General features: G+C 46.1%; 1 protein-coding gene across 3 annotated transcripts in view; it reads right to left on the reverse strand.

The window, feature by feature from the left end:
• LOC120909279 (phospholipid-transporting ATPase IK-like) overlaps positions 1-22,760 on the reverse strand; it is a 232,230-nt gene that overhangs the window by 62,055 nt on the left and 147,415 nt on the right. For all 3 annotated transcript variants that reach the window (XM_040321017.1, XM_040321018.1, XM_040321019.1), the window contains 3 exons: positions 19,218-19,406; positions 16,252-16,361; positions 5,433-5,597 (listed from right to left, as the gene is read on the reverse strand). In XM_040321017.1, coding sequence (XP_040176951.1) covers positions 5,433-5,597; positions 16,252-16,361; positions 19,218-19,406 — 464 coding nt within the window. The remainder of the gene's footprint in view (positions 1-5,432; positions 5,598-16,251; positions 16,362-19,217; positions 19,407-22,760) is intronic.

Below are 22,760 nucleotides of genomic sequence, written 5' to 3' on the forward strand. Positions count from 1 at the left end.
CCAGACTGTATGACTTCCTGGATTTCAGCCTTGCAGATCTCGCACATGCTCAGTGTTGCACAAGCAGTGTAATGGACAGTACAGGTGCTAAAACCTGATCTGAAACCCAAGTCACATGATTCTTTGAGACTGGGGAGTGCACAGACTCCTGGAAAGTTACACCCACTACATTCCCAGGAGTCTGTGCGGTGTAGGTTAGGAAGCTTAAGCACCTAGGTGCAGGAAGAGGAAAGATTAACTATTCTGCCTAGCAACAACACTTTGAAGGCATCTAAAAAAAAAAAAAAATTTCTTAAAGGACCAATGACATTTTTTTAAAACTACTGATGTAATGTTATATTTATGGGTGGAACTCCACTTTAAAGTGCATTTAAAAAGACATGTACAGTGGAACCTCAGATTGCAAGTAACGTGGTTTATGAGCGTTTCGCAATATGAGCTATTTAAAAAAAAAAAAAAATCCAGACTCACTTTGCGAGGATTGTCTCACAAGATGAGCAGGATTCAAGCCGCTGGGGTGTGCAGTACCACATTTCGCCAGAGGTGCGGGGGCGCCGGTGACACTCGGAGACACTCCGTTCTGAGTGTGTCCGAGTGGTCTCCTAGCGTCTCCAAGTGTTTCCCAGTGTCTCCAGCGTCCCCGCTCCTCTGGCCACATGTGGTACTGCATAGACAAGCAGTGGCTGTGGATCGAATTATCTGAGTTTCTATTATTTCCTATGGGGAAACTCGCTTTGATATACAAGTGCTTTGGATTTCAAGCATTCTTCTGGAACGAATTATGCGCAAATTATGCTCGTAATCCAAGGCATCACTGTACTTCTCTTCTGTCCACAGGGTGACAATGCTGCTGTGCATTTTCACTGCAGAACAATCAGTGTTGTCGCTCTATTAAGTGGAAAAATAACAGATCTACGAGCAGGAAACTAGGTATCGGGAAGGACTCAAAAAAAAAAAAAGTGCTGTTCTAATGCTTTCGATAGACTGCAGCATACTGTGTATGTAATTTTCTATTTTGTCCATTGTTGCACTTTAATCCTTTCTCTACATGCCTTCATAATATGTTTTATATACAATATATAATGCTGGATTTACACCGCACCACGGAGTGGTTCACAGCAGGGGACCAGTGCGTCCCCAATCACCATTTCAGGTCAGATTTCAGTCGGAATTTTTGGCTGAATTCGCACCTGAAATGGACCAAAAGACTTACTGGAGCCCGTCTGGAGATGTGTAAACCGGCTCCATAGAGAGCTGGTCACAATCTCCTGACATGCGAATTGGATGCTGGGAAAACCATATCCAATTCGCAATAGTGTGAACCCAGCCTAACTGTATCAATTGAATTGACAGTTGGGGGGCAGTCTGACCGAGGAAGGGCATCTGGGAGGTGTAACCGGAAGGGGTGGGTTTGAGGGGGGTAATGTGACAAGAAGGGGCAGAACGATGGGGGCAGTATGACAGAGGGATATTGTGACAAGAGGGGGACAGTGTGACAGGAAAAGGGTACCTGGTAAATATGAAAGGAGGGGGGCAGTGTGATAAGAGGGAAGCAGTGTAATAAGAGGGGAGCAGTGTAACGAGGGAGCACTGTGAAAGGAGGGGGGCTGTGTAACAAGAGGGGGCACTATGACGAGGGTAGTTTGAAAGGAGTGGGATAAATAAGACAGAAGAGGGCAGTGTGACCAGGGGGCAGAATGATGGAGGGGCAGTGTTACAAGAGGGGGCAGAATGACAGGGGGTATTGTGAAAAGGGGGCAGTATGACAGGTGGGGGGGCAGTGTGACGGGGAAATAGTATGACATGGGCAGTGTGATAAAAGAGGGGCTGTGTGGCGGGGAATTGTGACATTTGTGGGGGCAGTGTGACAGGTGGGGGGGCAGTGTGATAGGAGGGAGACAGTGTGACAGGTGGGGGGGCAGTGTGATAGGAGGGAGACAGTGTGACAGGTGGGGGGGCAGTGTGATAAGAGGGAGGCAGTGTGACAGGTGGGGGGGCAGTGTGACAGGTAGGGGGGCAGTGTGAAACGTAAGGGGGCAGTGCGATAAGAGGGGGACAGTGTGACAGGTGGGGGGGACAGTGTGACAGGTGGGCATTGTAACAGTAAGAAAGCATGCTTAGGTGCCGGGCTTACCTCACACGAGAAGCCTAGATGCAAGAGGCAGCAGCCCTTGTACATACTGCTTCCCTGTGATGTCCGCGGGATGTCCCTTGGGCGGGCACATTTCCCTACCCGAGTCTCAGTGTATAGAATGGAGAGGGGAGGGGCCTCTGATATAAGCAGGCAAGAGTGTACAAGCAGAGTGACAAACTTGTGCACTGAATCTGGTGCCTGTTGGGGTCAGAGGCCCCTCCCCTCTCCATTGTATACACTGACACTCGGGGACATCCCGCGGACATCACAGCGCTGCAGATCACCCCCTTCCGCACCCCTCCCCTGTATGGTTAGCTGCCAGCCGGAGGTACAGGTGTTAGGTGCGGGGCCCAGTCGCAAGTGCGACTGTTGCGATCCTGGTAGTTCCGCCACTGCTCTTACCTACAGTTTTTTGATAAAGGTGAACACCTTAAGCAAATATTTATTTGTGAATCCGTTGCAGCTTGACACCGCTATGGCTTTGCAATTTGCAGAAGTGTTGTCATCTTGCTATGCTTGCTACTTTTGTTGGCTGTTGGGCTACCTATTAAATCTGCGCACGTTTCCTGCAGGAGCTTAAATTAGTTTAAAGTGGTTCTAAAGGCAGTAGTTTTTACCTTAATACATTTTCTGCATTAAAGTGGAGGTTCACCCAAAAACCTAATTTTTAACATTAGATTGAGGCTCATTTTGTCTAGGGGAATCGGGTGTTTTTTTTTAAATCTAAGCTATACTTACCGTTTTAGAGATAGATCTTCTCCGCCGCTTCCGGGTATGGGCTGCGGGACTGGGCGTTCCTATTTGATCGACAGGCTTCCGATAGGCTTCCGGCGGTCGCATACATCACGTCACGATTTTCCGAAAGTAGCCGAACATCGGTGCGCAGGCGCCGTATAGAGCCCTACCGACGTTCGGCTTCTTTCGGCTACTCGTGACGCGATGTATGGGACCGTCGGAAGCCTGTCGATCAAATAGGAACCGAAGACCATACCCGGAAGCGGCGGAGAAGATCTCTCTCTAAAACAGTAAGTACTGCTTCGATTTTAAAAAAAACACCCGATTCCCCTTGACAAAATGAGCCTCAATCTAATGTTAAAAATTGTTTTTCGGGTGAACTGCCACTTTAAAGTTAAAAAAAACTTCTGTGTCTCCCTCCCCCCAGTCCCCCATTATATCCAGCTCTGTGCCCAAGAACAGCGACTCTCTGGGCTCTCTCTCTTCTCACTGAGGTAGCAGCAGGAGCCATTGGGTTCTGTCAATCATAGCCTGTGAGGAGCAAGCTGGGTTTTGAGCCGAGCCACTTTGTGTCAAAGGACACACACAGTGCAGCTCAGGATCAAGCCCGCACAGGTGCCTCCATAGCACATAGCTTTTAAGGGGGGAGCACCAGGAGCGCTGTAACGGGACCCCAGAATGGGAGGTATAGGGCTACTCTGTGAAAATGCATTGCAGTGAGAAGATAAGTATGACATGTTCGTTATTAAAAAAAAACAAAAATCCTTTACAAATCACATTAAAGGTCAACCGAAGGGGCAAATAGGGAAGGCTGACAGCATTGCTGTTAATTGCTTACTGTTGTCAGCCTGCAGCAGGATATGAAGTCACTGGCAGGATCTCCAGGTAAGACATTTTGCAACAGATTCACAAAATACATTTTGATTACGAAAACTGTATACAGTAAGATAATGATATCAAACATACTGAAAATGAAGTTTAGGGTTTACAGTGTTGATAGCGGCTACTCAACTTTGAATATCAGTGGGGTAGATTCAGGTATCTCCGCCTAAAAGTTACGGCGGCGCAGCGTAGTGTATTTACACTACGCCTCCGCAACTTACAGGAGCAAGTGCTGTATTCAGAAAGCACTTGCTCCGTAAGTTGCGACGGCGTAGCGTAAAAGGGGCCGGCGTAAGCGCGCGTAATTCAAATGATCCGGTAGGGGGCGTGGATCATTTAAATTAGGCGCGTTCCCGCGCCCAACGTACTGCGCATGCGCCGTCCCCAAAATTTCCCGACGTGCATTGCGGTAAATGACGTCGCAAGGACGTCATTGGTTTCGACGTGAACGTAAATGGCGTCCAGCGCCATTCACGGACGACTTACGCAAACAACGTAAAATTTTCAAATCGCGACGCGGGAACGACGTCCATACTTAACATTGGCTGCGCCTCCTAATAGCAGGAGCAACGTTACGACGAAAACGAGTTACGCAAATGACGTAAAAAACTACCGCCGGGCACCTGTACGTTTGTGAATCGGCGTAAGTATGTAATTTGCTTACTCTACGCTGACAACTACGGAAGCGCCACCTAGTGGCCAGCGTGAGAATGCACCCTAAGATACGACGGCGTAAGAGACTTATGCCAGTTGTATCTTAGGCTAATGTCGGCGTATCTAGCTTTCTGAATACAGAAAATAGATACGCCGGCGTAGCTTTGAATTTACGCGGCGTATCTATGGATACGCCGGCGTAAATCGTTCGTGAATCTACCCCAGTGTTTCCAGCTGGTTAACTTCAAAACCTGCTGTGGATAAGTAAGCAGTGATTTGGAAACACAATGGCCCAGATTCAAGAAGCAATTGCGCCTGTGTAACCATAGGTTACACAGCGCAATTGCTTACTGGCGTGTTACGAATGCTCCTGATTCAGGAACATCGTAACGCCGACTGCAGCCTAAAATCTGCGTGGCATAAGGCTCTTATGCCACGCATATCTTAGGCTGCATTCTAGCGATGTCCGCTAGGGGGCGCTCCCATTGTGCTCAGTGTATAGTATGCAAATTGCATACTAACACCGATTCACAATGTTGCGCGAGCCCTGCGTACGCAATTTACGTCGTTTCCGTACGGCGTGTTTAGCGTAAGGCTGCCCCTTCTAATAGCAGGGGCAGCCAATGCTAAAGTATACCTGTCGTTCCCGCGTCGCGACGTTCGAATTTTACGTAATTTGCGTAAGTGATTAGTGAATGGCGCTGGACGCCATTCACGTTCACTTTGAAGCAAATGACGTCCTTGCGACGTCATTTGCCGCAATGCACGTCGGGAAAGTTTCCCGATGGAGCATGCGCTCTACGCTCGGCGCGGGAGCGCGCCTAATTTAAATGATTCCCGCCCCCTACGGGATCATTTACATTAGGCGCCCTTACACAGGGCAAGTTTACACTGCGCACACGCAATTTACGGAGCTACTGCTCCGTGAATCGTGGGTAGCGCAGTAAATTTGCGGGGGCGCAGGGCAAAAACGCTGCCATGCGCCTCCGCAAATAAGGGGCAAATCTACCTGAATCCGGGCCAATACCTGCAGACTCTGCTCCATGTCCTCATATACTTTATCCAGATTATACTGACGATTCTCAAGTGTCAGGGAGGCATCTGTGTGATTTTTCTTCCAGGTCAGATAGTCCTGTTCTTCCACATCTTTATAGGCCAAGCACAGTGTTCTCAAAGTCTCTTCAGCAAAGTGCTATAAAAGCACAAATAGATCAGAACAAAGAAAGAAAAATTAATAATAATAAAAAAAAAAAAAAATGCAGAAAATATGGTTAGTTGGTTAGTTAAAGTCAGAGCACGCCCTCAAACCTTAATGGCATCGTTGTCCTTTTCCATAAAAACTGCCTATGCAGATAAAAACAAATGCCTAGATTCACATACCTTGCCGCAACTTTGCGGCGGCGTAGCTTAAGGCATTTAGGCTTCGCCGCCGTAAGTTAGCGAGGCAAGTACATGATTCACAATGTACTTGCCTGCTATGTTACTGCGGCGTAGCCTAAAGCGGGCGGGCGTAAGGGCGCCTAATTCAAATGACTTGGAGGGGGGCGTGTTGTATGCAAATGAGGCTTGACCTCACGTTTTTTTACGTTTTTTGACACTGCGCATGCGCCGGGCGACTACATTTTCCAGTGCGCATTGCGGCTAAGTACGCCGTACGGGCCTATTGATTTCGACGCGGACGTAAACGACGTAACTCTCGATTCGCGGACGACTTACGCAAACAACGTAAAAAATTCGAACCTCGCGGCGGGATCGGCGGCCATACTTTAACATTGTTATTCCACCTCATAGGTGGAATAACTTTAGGCCGCCTAAGGCCTTACGGAAACGACGTTAATCGACTGCGGCGGGCTCGTGTACGTTCGGGAATTGGCGTAAAAGCTAATTTACATAATCTACGCCGGCCGCAATGGAAGCGCCACCTAGCGGCCATCCAAAAAATTGCAAGCTAAGATAGAACGGCGCAAGCCGGCCTATCTTAGCTTGTTTAAGCGTATCTCTGTTTGAGCATACGCTTAAACAAACGCCGGCGTAGATTCAGAGTTAGGTCGGCTTATCTACTGATAAGCCGGCCTAACTCTTTGTGAATCTACCTAAAACTGTGCAGCTTTGACCAAAGTTGAGTAATACCTTTGCTATAGTTGAAGGCCATTTACCTACCTCATGAAGCCTGCCTGAAAAAAACTCCCAGAGATCGCGTCATCCCATCCTGCTTTACTGCTAGACAGAGGCGGCTCTTTAATTAGGCAAATTAGGCGGTCGCCTAAGGCCTCACACTCACAGGGGCCTCGCGGCCACCTAACTTGCCCAATGTATTACCCCAGTTTTGAGGGTCAGGATACCTTAACACTGCTGTGCTCAGCCCTGAGTCAGGAGCGGGGCCGTCAGTGTCCCCAACAACCAGTGAATATTGGTGACACCATCCCTTGTGACGTCAATGACCCAGCATGCCCTCAGTCAATGATGTCACAAGGGGGCAGGTTCACCAGGTGACATCGCTGGATCCCCCCGCCCCTTATTTATTAAAGAGCAGGATCTGGGGGCCGCCTTGTTAAAGGGGGCTTCCCGATTCCTATTAGCCCCCTGCCCGCAGACCCCCACAACCACCGGCCAGGGTTGTGGGGAAGAGGCTCTTGTCCTTGAATTACTTTTCCCATTATGGGCATGAGTGGGGCTCCATGTCAAGCTTTGCCTAAGGCCTCACACAAAGCCTAGAGCCGCCTCTGCTGCTAGAACATTGCTAAGAGACCTCCACGATCACAGGAGTGAGCCCTCTCTCTCTAATCCAGGGGTCTAAAACTGGTCGCCCTCCAGCTGTTGCAGTGATGATGACTCATTAATTAATTGATTTCCTGATACAATCTCAGGGCTAACTCATTTCTGCTGGAAGACCCAAATTAATATATATATATATATATAAGGTGACATGTACAATCCAGACACAGAATCTACATCTCACCTTCCAACGTTCAGCCAGCAAAAAGAATGGCTGCCAACTGGGCAGTTGGTTTTATTATCAGCACAAGATCACAAAATGCATTTTCATTGGTCAACCTATACATTTCACACCCACTGATTACTCCCATTCAGTCTCTTATTACACGCCCCCCGTGAGTCTGTCATTGGTCAGTTCATATAGGGCTTCTTCATAGTACAAAACAGTTCTCGTTACAACATTCAAAGTTCCTTCAATCATCCGAAGGCGAGAGTTTCCTTCCAAAGTCACGAGACACATAGTTCATTTAGGAATGCACTGGGGAATGGGAACTTCCTCTCGAAAATCCACAATTGCTTCTCCAGAGTGAAGCGTCCAGGAATAGAATGGGGGGAAGGGGTTGAAAGACAAGAAACTTTTTGGACACATCTGTTCTTGATAATAGTCCTTTCGTACTCCAATTTAAATGGTAACTTCTAAAACTTAATTTCATATCTGACAAATCTTATCAAGGAAAACAGGCACCCATTGTGATACATAATTTCATACATATACATAATACGTATAAAAAAACAATATGAAAATATAAAAAAAAATTAAAAGAATATAAACCGAGAAACATTTTAGTGGTTCTAATTAAAGAATAAGCTCAACTTATCAAATAGAAATTTTATCCAGATCTATCACAGCAGAACGACAATTTCCATGAGGCATTGCACGGCTAACAGTTACAAGCATGACCCCCATAGGCAGAGGAATGATGGGACTTGTAGTTCCGAAACAGCTGGAGGGCCACCAGTTTGAGACCCGTGCTCTAATCCAAACCCACCTCACATGTGCTTTCTCTTCCCTGATGCCATAGCTCTGAGCTCAGTGTTTGTGAGCTCACTCCTGTGATGGTGGAGATGAACCCGTAAGGAGCTGGGAGTCTCATAGCAATAAGGCGTAATGGGTTGATATGATCTCTGGAAGTTTTTCAGGCAGGCTTTAGAATGTACGTAAATGGCCTACAACTATAGCAAGGGCATTATTCAAGCTGCAATTTGTTTTTATCTACAGGCGCCCCTTATCTGCATAGACAGTTTTTTGGTAAAGGTAACCTCTCCTATTTTTATTGGGATACCATGATGCGGAGAAGGATAGAAAGAAAAATCTCCTGACCTACAGTACAGACCAAAAGTTTGGACACACCTTCTCAATCAAAGAGTTTTCTTTATTTTCATGACTATGAAAATTGTAGATTCACACTGAAGGCATCAAAACTATGAAGTAACACGTGTGGAATTATACATAACAAAAAAGTGTGAAACAACTGAAAATATATTTCATATTCTAGGTTCTTCAAAGTAGCCACCTTTTGCTTTGATTACTGCTTGGCACACTCTTGGCATTCTCTTGATGAACTTCAAGAGGTAGTCACCTGGCGCAGCACCCCATCACTCTCCTTCTTGGTCAAAAAGCCCTTACACAGCCTGGAGGTGTGTTTGGGGTCATTGTCCTGTTGAAAAATAAATGATGGTCCAACTAAACGCAAACCGGATGGAATAGCATGCCGCTGCAAGATGCTGTGGTAGCCATGCTGGTTCAGTATGCCTTCAATTTTGAATAAATTCCCAACAGTGTCACCAGCAAAGCACCCCCACACCATCACACCTCCTCCTCCATGCTTCACAGTGGGAACCAGGCATGTAGAGTCCATCCTTTCACCTTTTCTGCGTCGCACAAAGACACGGGGGTTGGAACCAAAGATCTCAAGTTTGGACTCATCAGACCAAAGCACAGATTTCCACTGGTCTAATGTCCATCCCTTGTGTTCTTTATTCCAAACAAGTCTCTTCTGCTTGTTGCCTTTCTTTAGCAGTGGTTTCCTAGCAGATATTCTACCATGAAGGCCTGATTCACACAGTCTCCTCTTACCAGTTCTAGAGATGTGTCTGCTGCAAAAGGTGGAAGAACCTAGAATATGAAATCTATTTTCAGTTGTTTCACACTTTTTTGTTATGTATAATTCCACATGTGTTAATTCATAGTTTCAGTGTGAATCTACAATTTTCATAGTCATGAAAATAAAGAGAACGTGTGTCCAAACTTTTGGTCTGTACTGTATTCCCAAGAATAACAAAGCAAGCTCCAAGACCTAACCACATAAAGCGGAGGTTCACCCTAATAACATTTTTTATCTGACCAACTTCCTTATACCTGTAAGGCGGCGTACACACGGTCGAACATGTCCGCTGAAACTGGTCCACGGACCAGTTTCTGCGGACATGTCCGACCGTGTGTACGGCCTAGCGGACAGGTTTCCAGCGGACAAAAGTTTCTTAGCATGCTAAGAAACTTGTCCGCTGGAAACATGTCCGTCGGACATGTCCGATGGTTAGGACACCTAATCGGACATGTCAGCTGGTTATGACGTGTAACCAGCGTCCCGAAATCCCGCGTATGCGTCGAATTGATTCGACGCATGCGTGGAAGCATTGCACTTCCGTGTTTGAGAACGTCGGTGTCTTCTACGTCACCGCGTTCTCTGTCCGCGGGGATTTTGGTCTGATGGTGTGTACACACATCAGACCAAAAGCTCCCAGCAGACATGTCCGATGAAAACGGTCCGCGGACCGTTTTCATCGGACATGTCTCCTCGTGTGTACGGGGCCTAACAAGTACAGTCCGGAATTTATTTACATTTTTTTAGGCTGTACGTACCTTGTAATCTATCTTTGCAACCCGGCTTCCGGGTAGTTCTCCCCGCGGGAGAAGGCGTTTCTCTGCCGAGGAGGAATGTCATCTAGGAGGTCGCCCAGACGATTGACGTCCGTTCCCCCCGGCGGATAAGGCCCCGCCCCCTGTATTGCGTAGGCGCGCACGAGTCACGGCGTTTCCGAAAGAAGCCGAACGTGCAGAGCTGTGAGTCGGCTCTATACGGCGCCTGGGTGAACTTCCGCTTTAAACACGTTTTGACCTTCTTTTTAGTTAAAGAGGTCATAGCCTACTAGTGGTGAGTATGACATCCTACTGAGCACATCAGGCATGGATTTGGATACATTACAAGTTGGGGATGGTACATAGAGACACAGATCGGTCACCCCCCCAGTCACCCCCCCTCCCCCCACACAGTTAGAACACTATATAAGGAATACATTTAACCTCTTCCTCACCCCCTAGTGTTAACCCCTTCCCTGCCAGTCACATTTATACAGTAATTAGTGCATATTTATAGCACTGATTGCAGTATAACTGTGAATGGTGCCAAAAATGTGTCCGATGTGTCCGCCATAATGTCGCAGTCGCAATAAAAATCGCAGATCGCCGCCATTACTAGTAAAAAAAAAAAAAAAATTCTGTCCCTTATTTTGTAGGCGCTATAACTTTTGCGCAAACCAGTTGCTTATTGCGATTTTTTTTTTTTTTGACTAAAAATATGTAGAATACATATCGCCCTAGACTGAGGATAAAAAAAAATTAAAAAAAAATTGAGCTATTTATTATAGCAACAAGTAACATTTTTTTTTCAAAATTGTCGCTCTATTTTTGTTTATAGCGCAAAAAATAAAAATCGCAGAGGTGATCAAATACCACCAAAAGAAAGCTCTATTTGTGGGAAAAAAAGGACGCCAATTTTGTTTGGGAGCCACGTCGCACGACCGCGTAATTGTCAGTTAAAGCGACGCAGTGCCGAATCGCAAAAAGTCCTCTGGGCAGGAAGGGGGTTTAAGTGCCCAGTAAGGAAGTGGTTAAAGAGGAGTTCCACCCAAATTTGGAACTTCCTCTTAACCCACTCCTCTCCCCCTTACATGCCACATTTGGCATGTAATTTTTTTGGGGGGGGAGTGGGGGCTTCAGCACGAGTGGGACTTCCTGTCCCACTTCCTCCTTCCTGTAGGCGACTAAGCTTAATCGCCTTCAGGAAGTGGCTGCTGTAGGCGATCGCCTAGGACACGTCACAGGTCCTAGGCGATCTCCTGGCCAATTACACGGCGCGGCGCCGGGCCGCGCCGCTCGCGCATGCGCAGTGCCGCTCGCGCATGCGCAGTGGGTGCCCGGCCGTGAAGCCGAAAGCTGTCACGGCTGGGTGCCCACACTGAAAATGAAGACGCCGGCCGGGGAGGGGGGGAGAGGAGCGGAGCCCCGGCCGGCGCGTCGCTGGAGCGCTGGAGCAGGTAAGCCCCTTTTTTTTTAAAAGCCAGCAGCTACACTTTTTGTTGCTGCTGACTTTTAATAAACATACAAATGGCTGGAACTCCCCTTTAAGGTGGTCAACATTTTGCGGTAAGGTGCCATCCATGTGCACTTTTGCGGTGATCTACTCTTTTTCTGGTGGAGGTGGAAACCTGCATTAACTAAGTGGAATCATCCTGAAAGTTTTTTATTTATTTATTTCTACTTATGGATTTTTTTTCTGCACATTAATTATTTTCCTCCCTTAGCGCCCCCTTTCTCTCACTCAATAGAAGAAAACCTGTCTGCAAAAGACTTGAGGACAACGACCCTAAAACATACAGCCAGAGCTACAATGGATTGGTTTAGACAAAAAGTATATTCTGTGTAAGGCCTCGTACAGACGAGCGGATATCCGATGAAAACGGTCCGCCGGACCGTTTCCATCGGATATGTCCGCTGGCGGATTTTAATCTGATGGCTGTACACACCATCAGATCAAAATCCCAGCGGAAAACATCCGCGGTGACATGGCCGCGCCGTCGCCGCGACGATGATGCGGCGACGTGCGCGACCCTGGAAGGTAAATACTTCCACGCATGCGTCGAATCACTTCGACGCATGCGAGGGATGGGGATCGGGCGGACTTATCCGGTGAGTCTGTACAGACGACCGGATAAGTCCGAAGGACAGGATTCCAGCGGATAGATTTCTTAGCATGCTAAGAAATTTTTATCCGCTGGAAATCCGTCGGCTGGATTTTTATCCGCTGGAAAATGTCCGCTCGGGCCTACACACGACCGGATCTGTCCGCTGGAACTGATCCGCGGATAAATCCCAGCGGACAGATCCGGTCGTGTGTACGAGGCCTTAGAATGTCCCAGACCTAAATCCAATTGAGAATCTGTGGCAAGACTTGAAAATTGCTGTTCATAGCTATTTTGCAAAGAAGAATGGGCACAAATTTCACTCAAATGTGCAAAGCTGGTAGAGACATCCCCAAAAAGACTTGTAGCTGTAATTGCAGCAAAAAGTGGTTCTACAAAGTATTGACTCTGGGGGCTGAATACAAATGCACGCCACACTTTTCAGTGTAATAAATAATTTAATAAATGTAATAATAAATGTAGCGCCCCCTTGCTTTCAGCATGGGCACTACGCTAAAGTTAGTGGGGAATGGGAGAGTTATTTTGCTCCCATTCACAATTTGTTTAAATTGTGACTTCTGTCATTTCAGAAATGTCCACTGGGTCAGTCTGTATTTCAGGGATGTGATACCATCCCTGGCCAGCAGCTGGCGCCAGAGGGGTTCTGGCAGAGCAAGTTCTCCCCAGCAGCCAATTAGAGGAGCTTTTCCCTCGCGGGGCATGCTGGGGAGGGGTATATCTGTGACAGGGGTCATGTGTTCTAAAATCTTCGCGGGGTCCCAATTCCAGGTGCCGCATCCACCTTCAGGGTGCGCGCATCCATGGACCCCGCCGGCGCGGCCCATCTGGCCAAAGTTGCAGACTACTTGGAACCTTATCCGGAGGTACAAGGGGACCCCAGTGACTTACTGGGTTCCCGGTTCTATTGAAAGTATCCCAGGCTGGGTGCCGTTCGATTGGGGAGTCGGTTTGAGGAGGACCCGGAGGCAGGTTGTCCAACAGAGCCTGAACAAACCAATTGGGGATCTGGTGACCAGAGTACTGACAGGTATGCTTGCTGTCATCTGGTGACCAATGCAGAAATCTACTGGGAGGATTCGCTCCAATTATCTACCTAGCTCAGTTATTGTAATTGGCCTGTGGCAGAGGCCCTAGAGCCAGGCCTGTGAGAGAGGCCTGTTCCTCCCAGAAATCCTAGGTGACATCTCGGCCGCCAGGCTCATTGAGGGGGGTCCACTTTACACACTCTATCTGGAGTGGCGACGAGCTACAACTTGGTACTACTATACAGAGCAGTACTGACTGCTCCATTCAATATCCAGGCCTGATACTGCAAGGTTCCCTCTCTCTCTCTTCATCAACCTTGTCCTTCCCAATTTATGTTGATGTTGGCCATGTTGGCCTGGAGAATAAAGCATTGGAAAAAAACCTTTATTCACTGTCTGGACATTCGCTTACTGTTTTGACTCACTGCTATCACCCCTAGACATACTGCAGGGTAACTTAATACGGACCGGCGGCTCCTGCGGGGGTAGCGCTACATAAATATTTGCAAAAAAGCTTGAAAACTATTATTTTTTTTCCACTTCACAATTCAATCACATAAAATTCCAATAAAAAACATTTATGTTTTTGGTTGTAATATGACAAAATGTTGAAAATTTCAAGGGGTGTGAATACTTTTTCAACTGTATCTTTGTGGAGCTTGCCTGGTGATTCCTGCAAACCACTACATGCACCAACAGCTACAGTCAACCTCCTACTGAGAGTGCTGTCATAACCCGATTTTCAGTAAATTGCAAGTGACTGTACAGGTGAAACTCGAAAAATTTGAATATCGTGCAAAAGTTCATTTATTTCACTAATGCAACTTAAAAGGTGAAACTAATATATGAGAGAGACTCATTACATGAAAAGCACGATAGTTCAATCCGTGATTTGTCATAATTGTGATGATTATGGCTTACCGCTCATGAAAACCCCAAATCCACAATCTCAGAAAATTTGAATATTACATGCAATCAATAAAACAAGGATTGTACACAGAACAATATCGGACCTCTGAAAAGTAGAAGCATGCATATGTACTCAGTACTTGGTTTGGGCCCCTTTTGCAGCAATTATTGCCTCAATGCGGCGGGTCATGGAAGCTATCAGCCTGTGGCACTGCTAAGGTGTTGTGGAAGACCAGGATGCTTCAATAGCGGCCTTCAGCTCTTCTGCATTGTTCGGTCTCATGTCTCTCATCTTTCTCTTGGCAATGCCCCATAGATTCTCTATGGGGTTCAGGTCCGGCGGTTTGCTGGCCAATCAAGCATGGTAATCCCACGGACATTGAACCAGGTTTTGGTGCTCTTGGCAGTGTGGGCAGGTGCCAAGTCCTTCTAGAAAATGAAGTCAGCATCCCCATAGAGCTCGTCTGTGGAAGGAAGCATGAAGTACTCCTAAATCTCCTGGTAGACGGCTGCAGTGACCCCGGACTTAATGGACAGTGGACCAACCCCAGCAGATGACACGGCTCCCCAAATCATCACAAACTGTGGAAACTTCACACTGGACTTCAAGCATCTTGCAGTGTGCGCCTCCCCATTCTTCCTCCATACTCCGGCTCCTTGGTTTCCAAATGAGATGCAAAATTTGTTCTCATCAGAAAAGAGGACTTTGGACCACTGAGCACCAGACCAGGTCTGTTTTTCTTTAGCCCAGGTAAGACTCTTCTGACATTTGTTGGTCAGGAGTGGCTTGACAAGAGGAATACGACATTTGAAGCCCATGTCCAGGATCAGTCTGTGTGTGGTGGCTCTTGATGCTCTGACTCCAGCCTCAGTCCACTCCTTGTGAAAGTCCCCAACACTTTTGAATGGCCTTTTCCTGACAATCCTCTCCAGGCTGCGGTCATCCCTGCTGCTTGTGCAACTTTTTCTTCCACACTTTTCCCTTCCACAGAACTTTCTATTATTGTGCTTTGATACAGCACTTTGGGAACATCCAACTTCTTTTGCAATTACCCTTTGAGGCTTTCCCTGCTTATGAAGGGTGTCAATGATGGTTTTCTGCACAACTGTCAGGTCAGCAGTCTTTTCCATCATTGTGATTCCTACTGAACCAGACTGAGGCCCCGTACACACCATAGAATCCATCCGCAGATAAATCCCAGCAAATGGGTTTCAGCGGATAGATCCTATGGTGTGTACACGCCAGCGGATCTGTTTCCGCGGATATATCTCCCCTGGGATGGATTCCAGCAGATCGAATATTCGCTGACATGCAGAACATATCCATCTGCTGGAGTCCATCCCAACGGATGGATCCGCTGGTCTGTATAGACTCACCGGATCCATCCGTCCGAAGGGATCCCCCGCATGCGTCGTAATGATTTGACGCATGCGTGGAATTCCTTATATGACAGCGTCGCGCACGTCGCCGCGTCATAATCGCGGCGATGGCGCGACACGTCATCGCCAGAGGATTTCGGCGCGGATTTCAATGCGATGGTGAGTACACTCCATCGCATGAAAATCCGCCAAAATCCTCGAGAGGATTTATCCGCGGAAACGGTCCGCTGGACCGTATTCGCGGATAAATTCTATCGTGTGTATGGGGCCTGAGAGACCACAAGAAAAAAAGTAATGAAATGCGCGCACACCTAGTGCATTACCAGGGATAATTTAATAATATTTTTTTTGTATAAAAGTAGGCACTCGCAAAATGCAACTGACAAAAGGCCATAAACACAGTCCATGGACATGCACAGGGTACAGCTAGGCTAGTCTCGCACACCATGGGCAAGTGCTTTTATAGAAAATGGTGAAATTAAAAACTGTGTATCAAAAAAGCCAAAAAAAAGCAGAAAAAACGTTATATGAAAACAAATCCATCATAAATGCACAAATAAATAAATACATTTATTTATTTATTTTATTTGTGCATTTATGATGGATTATTTTTTTTTTTTTTTCATATAACGTTTTTGATATGGATTATGTTGTTTTCTTCCCTACATAGCTAGAATATATTATACATAGCACTAGGGAAACTGGAAAGTACAAAGTTGAAAACAACATACAAATCTTAATAAGGCATGTGCCAAAAACTGATATGTAACTTACATTCAAGGCTTCCTTAATGGTCTCAGTCTGACAGTCAGCGCACACACGTTCAAGAATGACATCATCTGCACCTTTAGTATAAAGCTTTATTTTCCCTTCTTCATTCCTTACTGTGAATATAACAAATACACACATAAATCATTGGGCAAATGGAAAGCAAGGAACATAAAGGTGACCAAGCGGTGTTTAACTACAGTGGGGAAAATTGGTGTCACTCACCCAGGCACGCTCTTTTGTAGGGGTGCCAGAATTACAAATTTACCAATCCTTTAACAGGTAAAGCTGTTTATTCTTTATGCTTTTAAATACAATTAGGTAGATTCAGGTAGAGTTAGGCCGACTTATCAGTAGATAAGTCGAGCTAACTCAGAATCTACGCCGACTTATGTTTAAGCGTATGCTCAAACAGAGATACGCTTAAACATATCTAAGATACGACGGTTTGCGCCATCCTATCTTAGATTGCAGAATTTTTGATGGCCGCTAGGTGGCGCTTCCATTGCGGTCGGCGTAGAATATGTAAATTAGTTGATACGCCGATTCAAGAACGTACACCCGGCCGCCGCAGTCGATTTACGCCGTTTCCGTAAGGCATTAGCAGGCCTAAAGTTATTCCACCTATTAGGTGGAATAACAATGTTAAAGTATGGCCGCCGTTCCCGCCGCGAGATTCAAATTTTTTACGTTGTTTGCGTAAGTCGTCCGCGAATCGGGATTTACGTAGTTTACGTCCACGTCGAAATCAATAGGCCCGTGCGGCGTACGTAGCCGCAATGCACACTGGGAAATGTAGGCGCCCGGCACATGCGCAGTTAAAAAAAACGTAAAAAATGTGAGGTCAACCCTTATTACCATCAAACACGCCCCCCTCCAACACATTTGAATTTGGCTCCCTTACGCCCGCCCGCTTTAGGCTACGCCGCCGTATATTAGCAGGCAAGTATATTGAGAATCATTACTAGCCTAGCTAATTTACGGCGGCGTAGCCTAAACACGCTAAGCTACGCCGCCGTAGCTTTAATCCAATGTACCTGAATCTACCTAAATATTTAGTAGACATGTGCATACTGAAATATTTTGTTTCGGAATTTTGTTTTCGCCTGAAAAATACATTTATTTAGTTACTCCCGAAATTTGTTTTTATTTATTTTATTTAGTTAAAAAATGCATTCGTCCGAAAATCCAAATTAATTAAAGGTCGAATCTGTCATTGAAGGCTTATGGTGTCTGTCGAATGTTCTAAGAAGATTCGATGGAGCATCGTACATTTTCGGTCAACAAGCTATAGTAGAATTCTAATGTTGTATGACACTACTAATAATTATATTTATAAATTATTATTACTAGTCAACCAACATTAGAATCCTTCTATAGCCTATGGCCTGAACATTTGACCCGAAATGTACGATTGCGGCGTCGTACAGTTTAGCTGCTTGTCGAATCTTCTAGAACTTTCGACGGACACTATAAGCCTTCAATGACAGATTCGACATTTGTATGTTTTTAGCTGCTCCGTCGAATCTTTGTCGTTCATGTCGAATGGTCTATCCCAACACTGTCTCTATAATGTCGAATCTGTTCTCTCTATGTAGAATAATCTTGGACTAATAGAGTTAAGGTTAGGCACATTCGACCGCAGGTTCGATAGACACAGATTGCTATTGTCAGCATTATGTCAAATCTCCTATCTATATAAAACTGTTGTAGCAACAAAAATGAAAATAAAGCATTTTTTTATGTCGGATCTTTCGGATTTTGGATTCTGCACGCTTGTTTTCGTTTGTTAAAACGATAACGAAAATACACAAAATTCAGACGAAAAGGCATTCGGACGAAAACAAATGCACATGTCTAATATTTAGGCGTTTGCCTGGAGTTCGATGGATGTATGCCTCAGCACCTCCTCCAAGCTCTCTAAATGATTCCATAGGAAACTAGAACCCAAGATGATTATGCCAGACTACCTGCCACCCCCAACCCAACGGATTAATTTGGCAGTAGGACCTTGGCCTCAGTTGCACCTCAGCTCTACATGATCAATATGTATAAATACATAAGTGGTCCATATAGTCAACTTGGTGGTGTTATTCACTGTAATTGGTTGAACTAGATGGACTTGTGTCTTTTTTCAGCCAGACTAACTAGGTAACTATGGCCCAGATTCACAAAAGAGATACGATGGCTTATCTCCAGATACGCCGTCGTATCTCTGAGTTGAGCCGTCGTATATATGCGCCTGATTCTTAGAATCAGTTACGCATAGATATCCATTAGATCCGACAGGCGTAAGTCTCTTACGCCGTCGGATCTTAACTGCATTTTTTTTTTGGCCCGCTAGGTGGCCCTTCCGTCGAAATCCGCGCTGAGTATGCAAATTAGCTAGATACGCGAATTCCCGAACGTACGCGCGGCCGACGCAGTGAAGTTACGGCGTTTATGTTAGGCTTTTCCCGGCGTATAGTTGCCCCTGCTATATGAGGCGCAGCCAATGTGAAGTATGGCCGTCGTTCCCGCGTTGAAATTTTAAAAAGTTACGTCGTTTGCGTAACTCGTCCGTGAATGGGGCTGGACGTAATTTACGTCCACGTCAAAACCAATACGTCCTTGCGGCGTATTAGGAGCAATGCACACTGGGAGATTTCCACGGACGGCCCATGCGCCGTTCGTGAAAAACGTCAATCACGTCGGGTCACAGTAGTTTGACATAAAACACGCCCCCCCCTTCCACATTTGAATTAGGCGGGCTTACGCCGGCCGATTTACGCTACGCCGCCGCAACTTACGGAGCAAGTGCTTTGAGAATACAGCACTTGCCCGTGTAAGTTGCGGCGGCGTAACGTAAATCGGATACGTTACGCTGCCGCTAAGATACGCCATTCTACGAGAATCTGGCCCTATGTAACTAGCTAGAGAAGTTAAAATGGGCACCTCTTGTTCCTTTGCAGCATGTGCTAACTTTACTTTACCTAGAATAGACATCCTCTTTCGGACACTATTGAAGTCCATCAATGCCAGGATACTATAGGTCTTTACTGCACCCATCTCGCTGATTGTGATGGCATCTTGAGTGCGGGAAAGGAATACATATCCAAAGTTTCTTGCAGCGGTCACCAAGGCCTCTTCATCTGGGGAGGTAGCCTTGTACTTCACAAACCCTATAAGAAAAGTCAGTAGATATTGAAGGTTGAACAGGGAAATGGAAGAACTTATGTTTTCTGTGTAATCGCGTTCTTGGCTGCAAGGGTTAAGTTGTAATATTATCAGCAGCTACCTGTGCACTGTGATCAAGCAGATAAGCTGGGACTTCAATGTGCTGCCACCTCCCAACAACAGGGGGTTGTCAATGTCATTGTAAAAAGAAAGTTATGCAACCCCCAATTAAGGATGAGCTCCGGCGTGTTCGCATTGAACACGTGAGGAGCCCACCAGGAAGTCGGCACCCGCGCTGCGCTAATCACAGCCAGGCAGACATTTCCTGATCTCTGCAGCCGAGCATCGGGAAATGTCTGCCTGGCTGTGATTAGCGCAGCGTGGGTGCCGTCTTCCTGGCGGGCTCCTCACGTGTTCAATGCGAACACGCCGGAGCTCATCCTTACCCCCAATTATACAGTACTGGATTTGTATTATCATTGCCAGTACATAGATTTTATGCACATTATTTTCCTCAACATGCCCCCAAATGCAACCCCCTCCCACCCCTGGGCCCCATAGCAGCTGTATAGGCTGCTATAACTGTAGTTGCGCCACTAGTTCTGAAGATGATGGAAGGGGGAGAAGTCTGAAGTCCTGTGGTTATCTATGGTCCTAATACAGTAGGGCAGGGGTGTCAAACTGGCGGCCCTCCAACTGTTGCAAAACTACAAGTCCCATGAGGCATTGCAAGGCTAACAGTTACAAGCATGACTCCCACAGGCAGAGGCATGATGGGACTTGTAGTTTCGGAACAGCTGGAGGGCCGCCAGTTTGACAGCCCTGCAGTAGGGTGTACCATGTCACATGACATGAATTGCGTTACTTACATGATCATCAAGAGAGAATAAAGGAAAAACATAATGAAAAAAGAAAAACGAATGCAGCCACCACATATAAAGACTGGTAAGCTTAGATATACCGTTGGCCCTATATATATCCTGTATAATAATATTGTTATAGACTCACCCGGGACAGAAGCTTTTGGAGGGGACTGAATGCTAACCTCTTGCCTACGAACAATGTGCCCTGGCATTTGAGGGAGCTACAAGCATTTAGGAAGATGTTCTGTTATGTAATGCAAAAGGACATTATTAAAAAAAAAAGCCATGATAGTCTCTGCTAGTGTGGGACTCATAGCAGATGCTGATGTCATCAACAAGCCATCTGTCTGGGGTCCCCGGCCATAATGTGTTTATTGAAAGTAGGTCTGCTATTGTCTGAAGGTGTTCTGTGTTTATACTTATGATAATTAGTATTGTGCTGTGTGAGCTTGGAGTCGGCAAGTCTGACCTGCAATGAGACATCTGAGTCATCCAGGTGGTTAACCTCTTGCCGACGGCTGGACGTCTAAATACGTCCTCGGTTTTTTGGTGGTATATCTGAATGACGGGTGCAGCTACAGGCATCATTCAGATATTGCCGTTTTCAGCTGGCGATTCCCTACACCAGTGGTCTCCAAACTGCGGCCCGAGGGCCGGATGTGGCCCTTTGCTTGCCTTTATCCGGCCCTTGAGGCACTATCCATCCCACTAATACGAGACACTATTCTGCCATTTGACACCGACAATGGAGCACCATTTCTCCCACTGACACAACTAATAGAGCACTATTACTCCCTATGATACCAGCAAAGGGGCACTTTTCCTCCCCCTAATACCAGATGTTCACTAACAATGATGCCAGGAACATTTTTACTCCCGCTGGCCAAAGTCCGGCCCTCCAAGAGTCTGAAGGACAATAAACCGGCCTTTGTTTAGAATGTTTGGAGACCCCTGCCCTACACCATAAGAACAATCATAGCGTCTGTTCCACCGCTTGATCGTTCTTACGGGCAGCGAGAGGGGACGTCCCCCCTCCCGCCGCCCTCCGATGCTTCTATTGACTAACCTGAGTGATCAGCGAGTCGGAGAACGGATCCGCTGGCCCGATTCTTGACCATAGAGATTTCCGGTGGACCAGACGATCGCCGGAGTCTCTATGATCATCGGAGGCCGGGCACAATGTTATGATGTCACGCCCGACCTTCGGCTAGGAAGCGGTGATCGTTTTGTTTTTTTAGGCTTCCCAGCCTAGAGGTGAGATGTGGGGTCTTATTGACCCCATATCTCACTATAAAGAGGTCCGATCTTGCCATATTCCTATTACAAGGGATGTTTACATTCATTGTAATAGGAATAAAAGTTATAAATGTATTTTTTCAATTATTAAAATAAAAAAATGTAAGTAAAATTAACAATAAAAAAAATATATATTTTAAAGTGCCCCTGTCCCTATGTGCTCGCACGCAGAAGCAAACGCATACGTAAGTCCCGCCCACATATGAAAACGCTGTTCAAACCACACATGTGAGGTGTCGCCATGAAAGTTAGAGCGAGAGCAATAATTCTAGCCCTAACTCAAAACATGTAACCAGTAAAAAAAAATGTAAGCGTCGCCTATGGGGATTTTTAAGTACCAAAGTTTGGCGCCATTCCACGAGCGTGTGCAATTTTGAAGCGTGACATGCTAGGTATCTATTTACTCGGCGTAACCTCATCTTTCACATAATGCAAAAAAATTGGGCTAACTTTACTGTTTTTCTTTTTTTTAAAAGCATGAAACAGTTTTTTTCCAAATAAAACACGTTTGAAAAATTACTGCGCAAATTCCGTGCAATATTAAATGTTGCAATGACCACCATTGTATTCTCTAGGGTCTCTGCTAAAAAAACATCTATAATGTTTGGGGTTTCTGTGTAATTTTCTAGCAAAAAAATAAAGATTTTTACATGTAGGAGCAAAGTGCCAGAATTGGCCTGGTTGACAAGTGGTTAAAGCGGGAGTTCACCCGAATTTTTTTTTTTAACATTAGATTCTGGCTAATTAAGGGGAGAAGAAACGGGTATTTTTTTTAAAATCAATGCCGTACTTACCGTTTTTGAGATAGATGTTCTCCCGCCGCTTGCGGGTATGATCTTCAGGACTGGGCGTTCATATTTGATTGACAGCCTTCCGACGGTCGCATACAGCGCGTCACCAGTTGCCGAAAGAAGCCGACCGTCGGTGCGGCTCTATACGGCGCCTGCGCACCGACGTTTGGCTACTTTCGGAAACTCCTGACGCGCTGTATGCGACGGTCGGAAGGCTGTCAATCAAATAGGAATGCCCAGTCCCGCAGCCCATACCCGGAAGCACATCTATCGCGAAAACGGTAAGTACGGCATTGATTTAAAAAAAAATACCCGTTTCTGCTCCCCTTCAATAGCCTCAATCTAATGTTAAAAATTTATCTTTTGGGTGAACCTCCACTTTTTTTTTTTTTATGTCACAATGTAGAGA

This window comes from Rana temporaria, chromosome 8 (assembly GCF_905171775.1).
Source record: "Rana temporaria chromosome 8, aRanTem1.1, whole genome shotgun sequence".
Classification (NCBI taxonomy): Eukaryota; Metazoa; Chordata; class Amphibia; order Anura; family Ranidae; genus Rana; species Rana temporaria.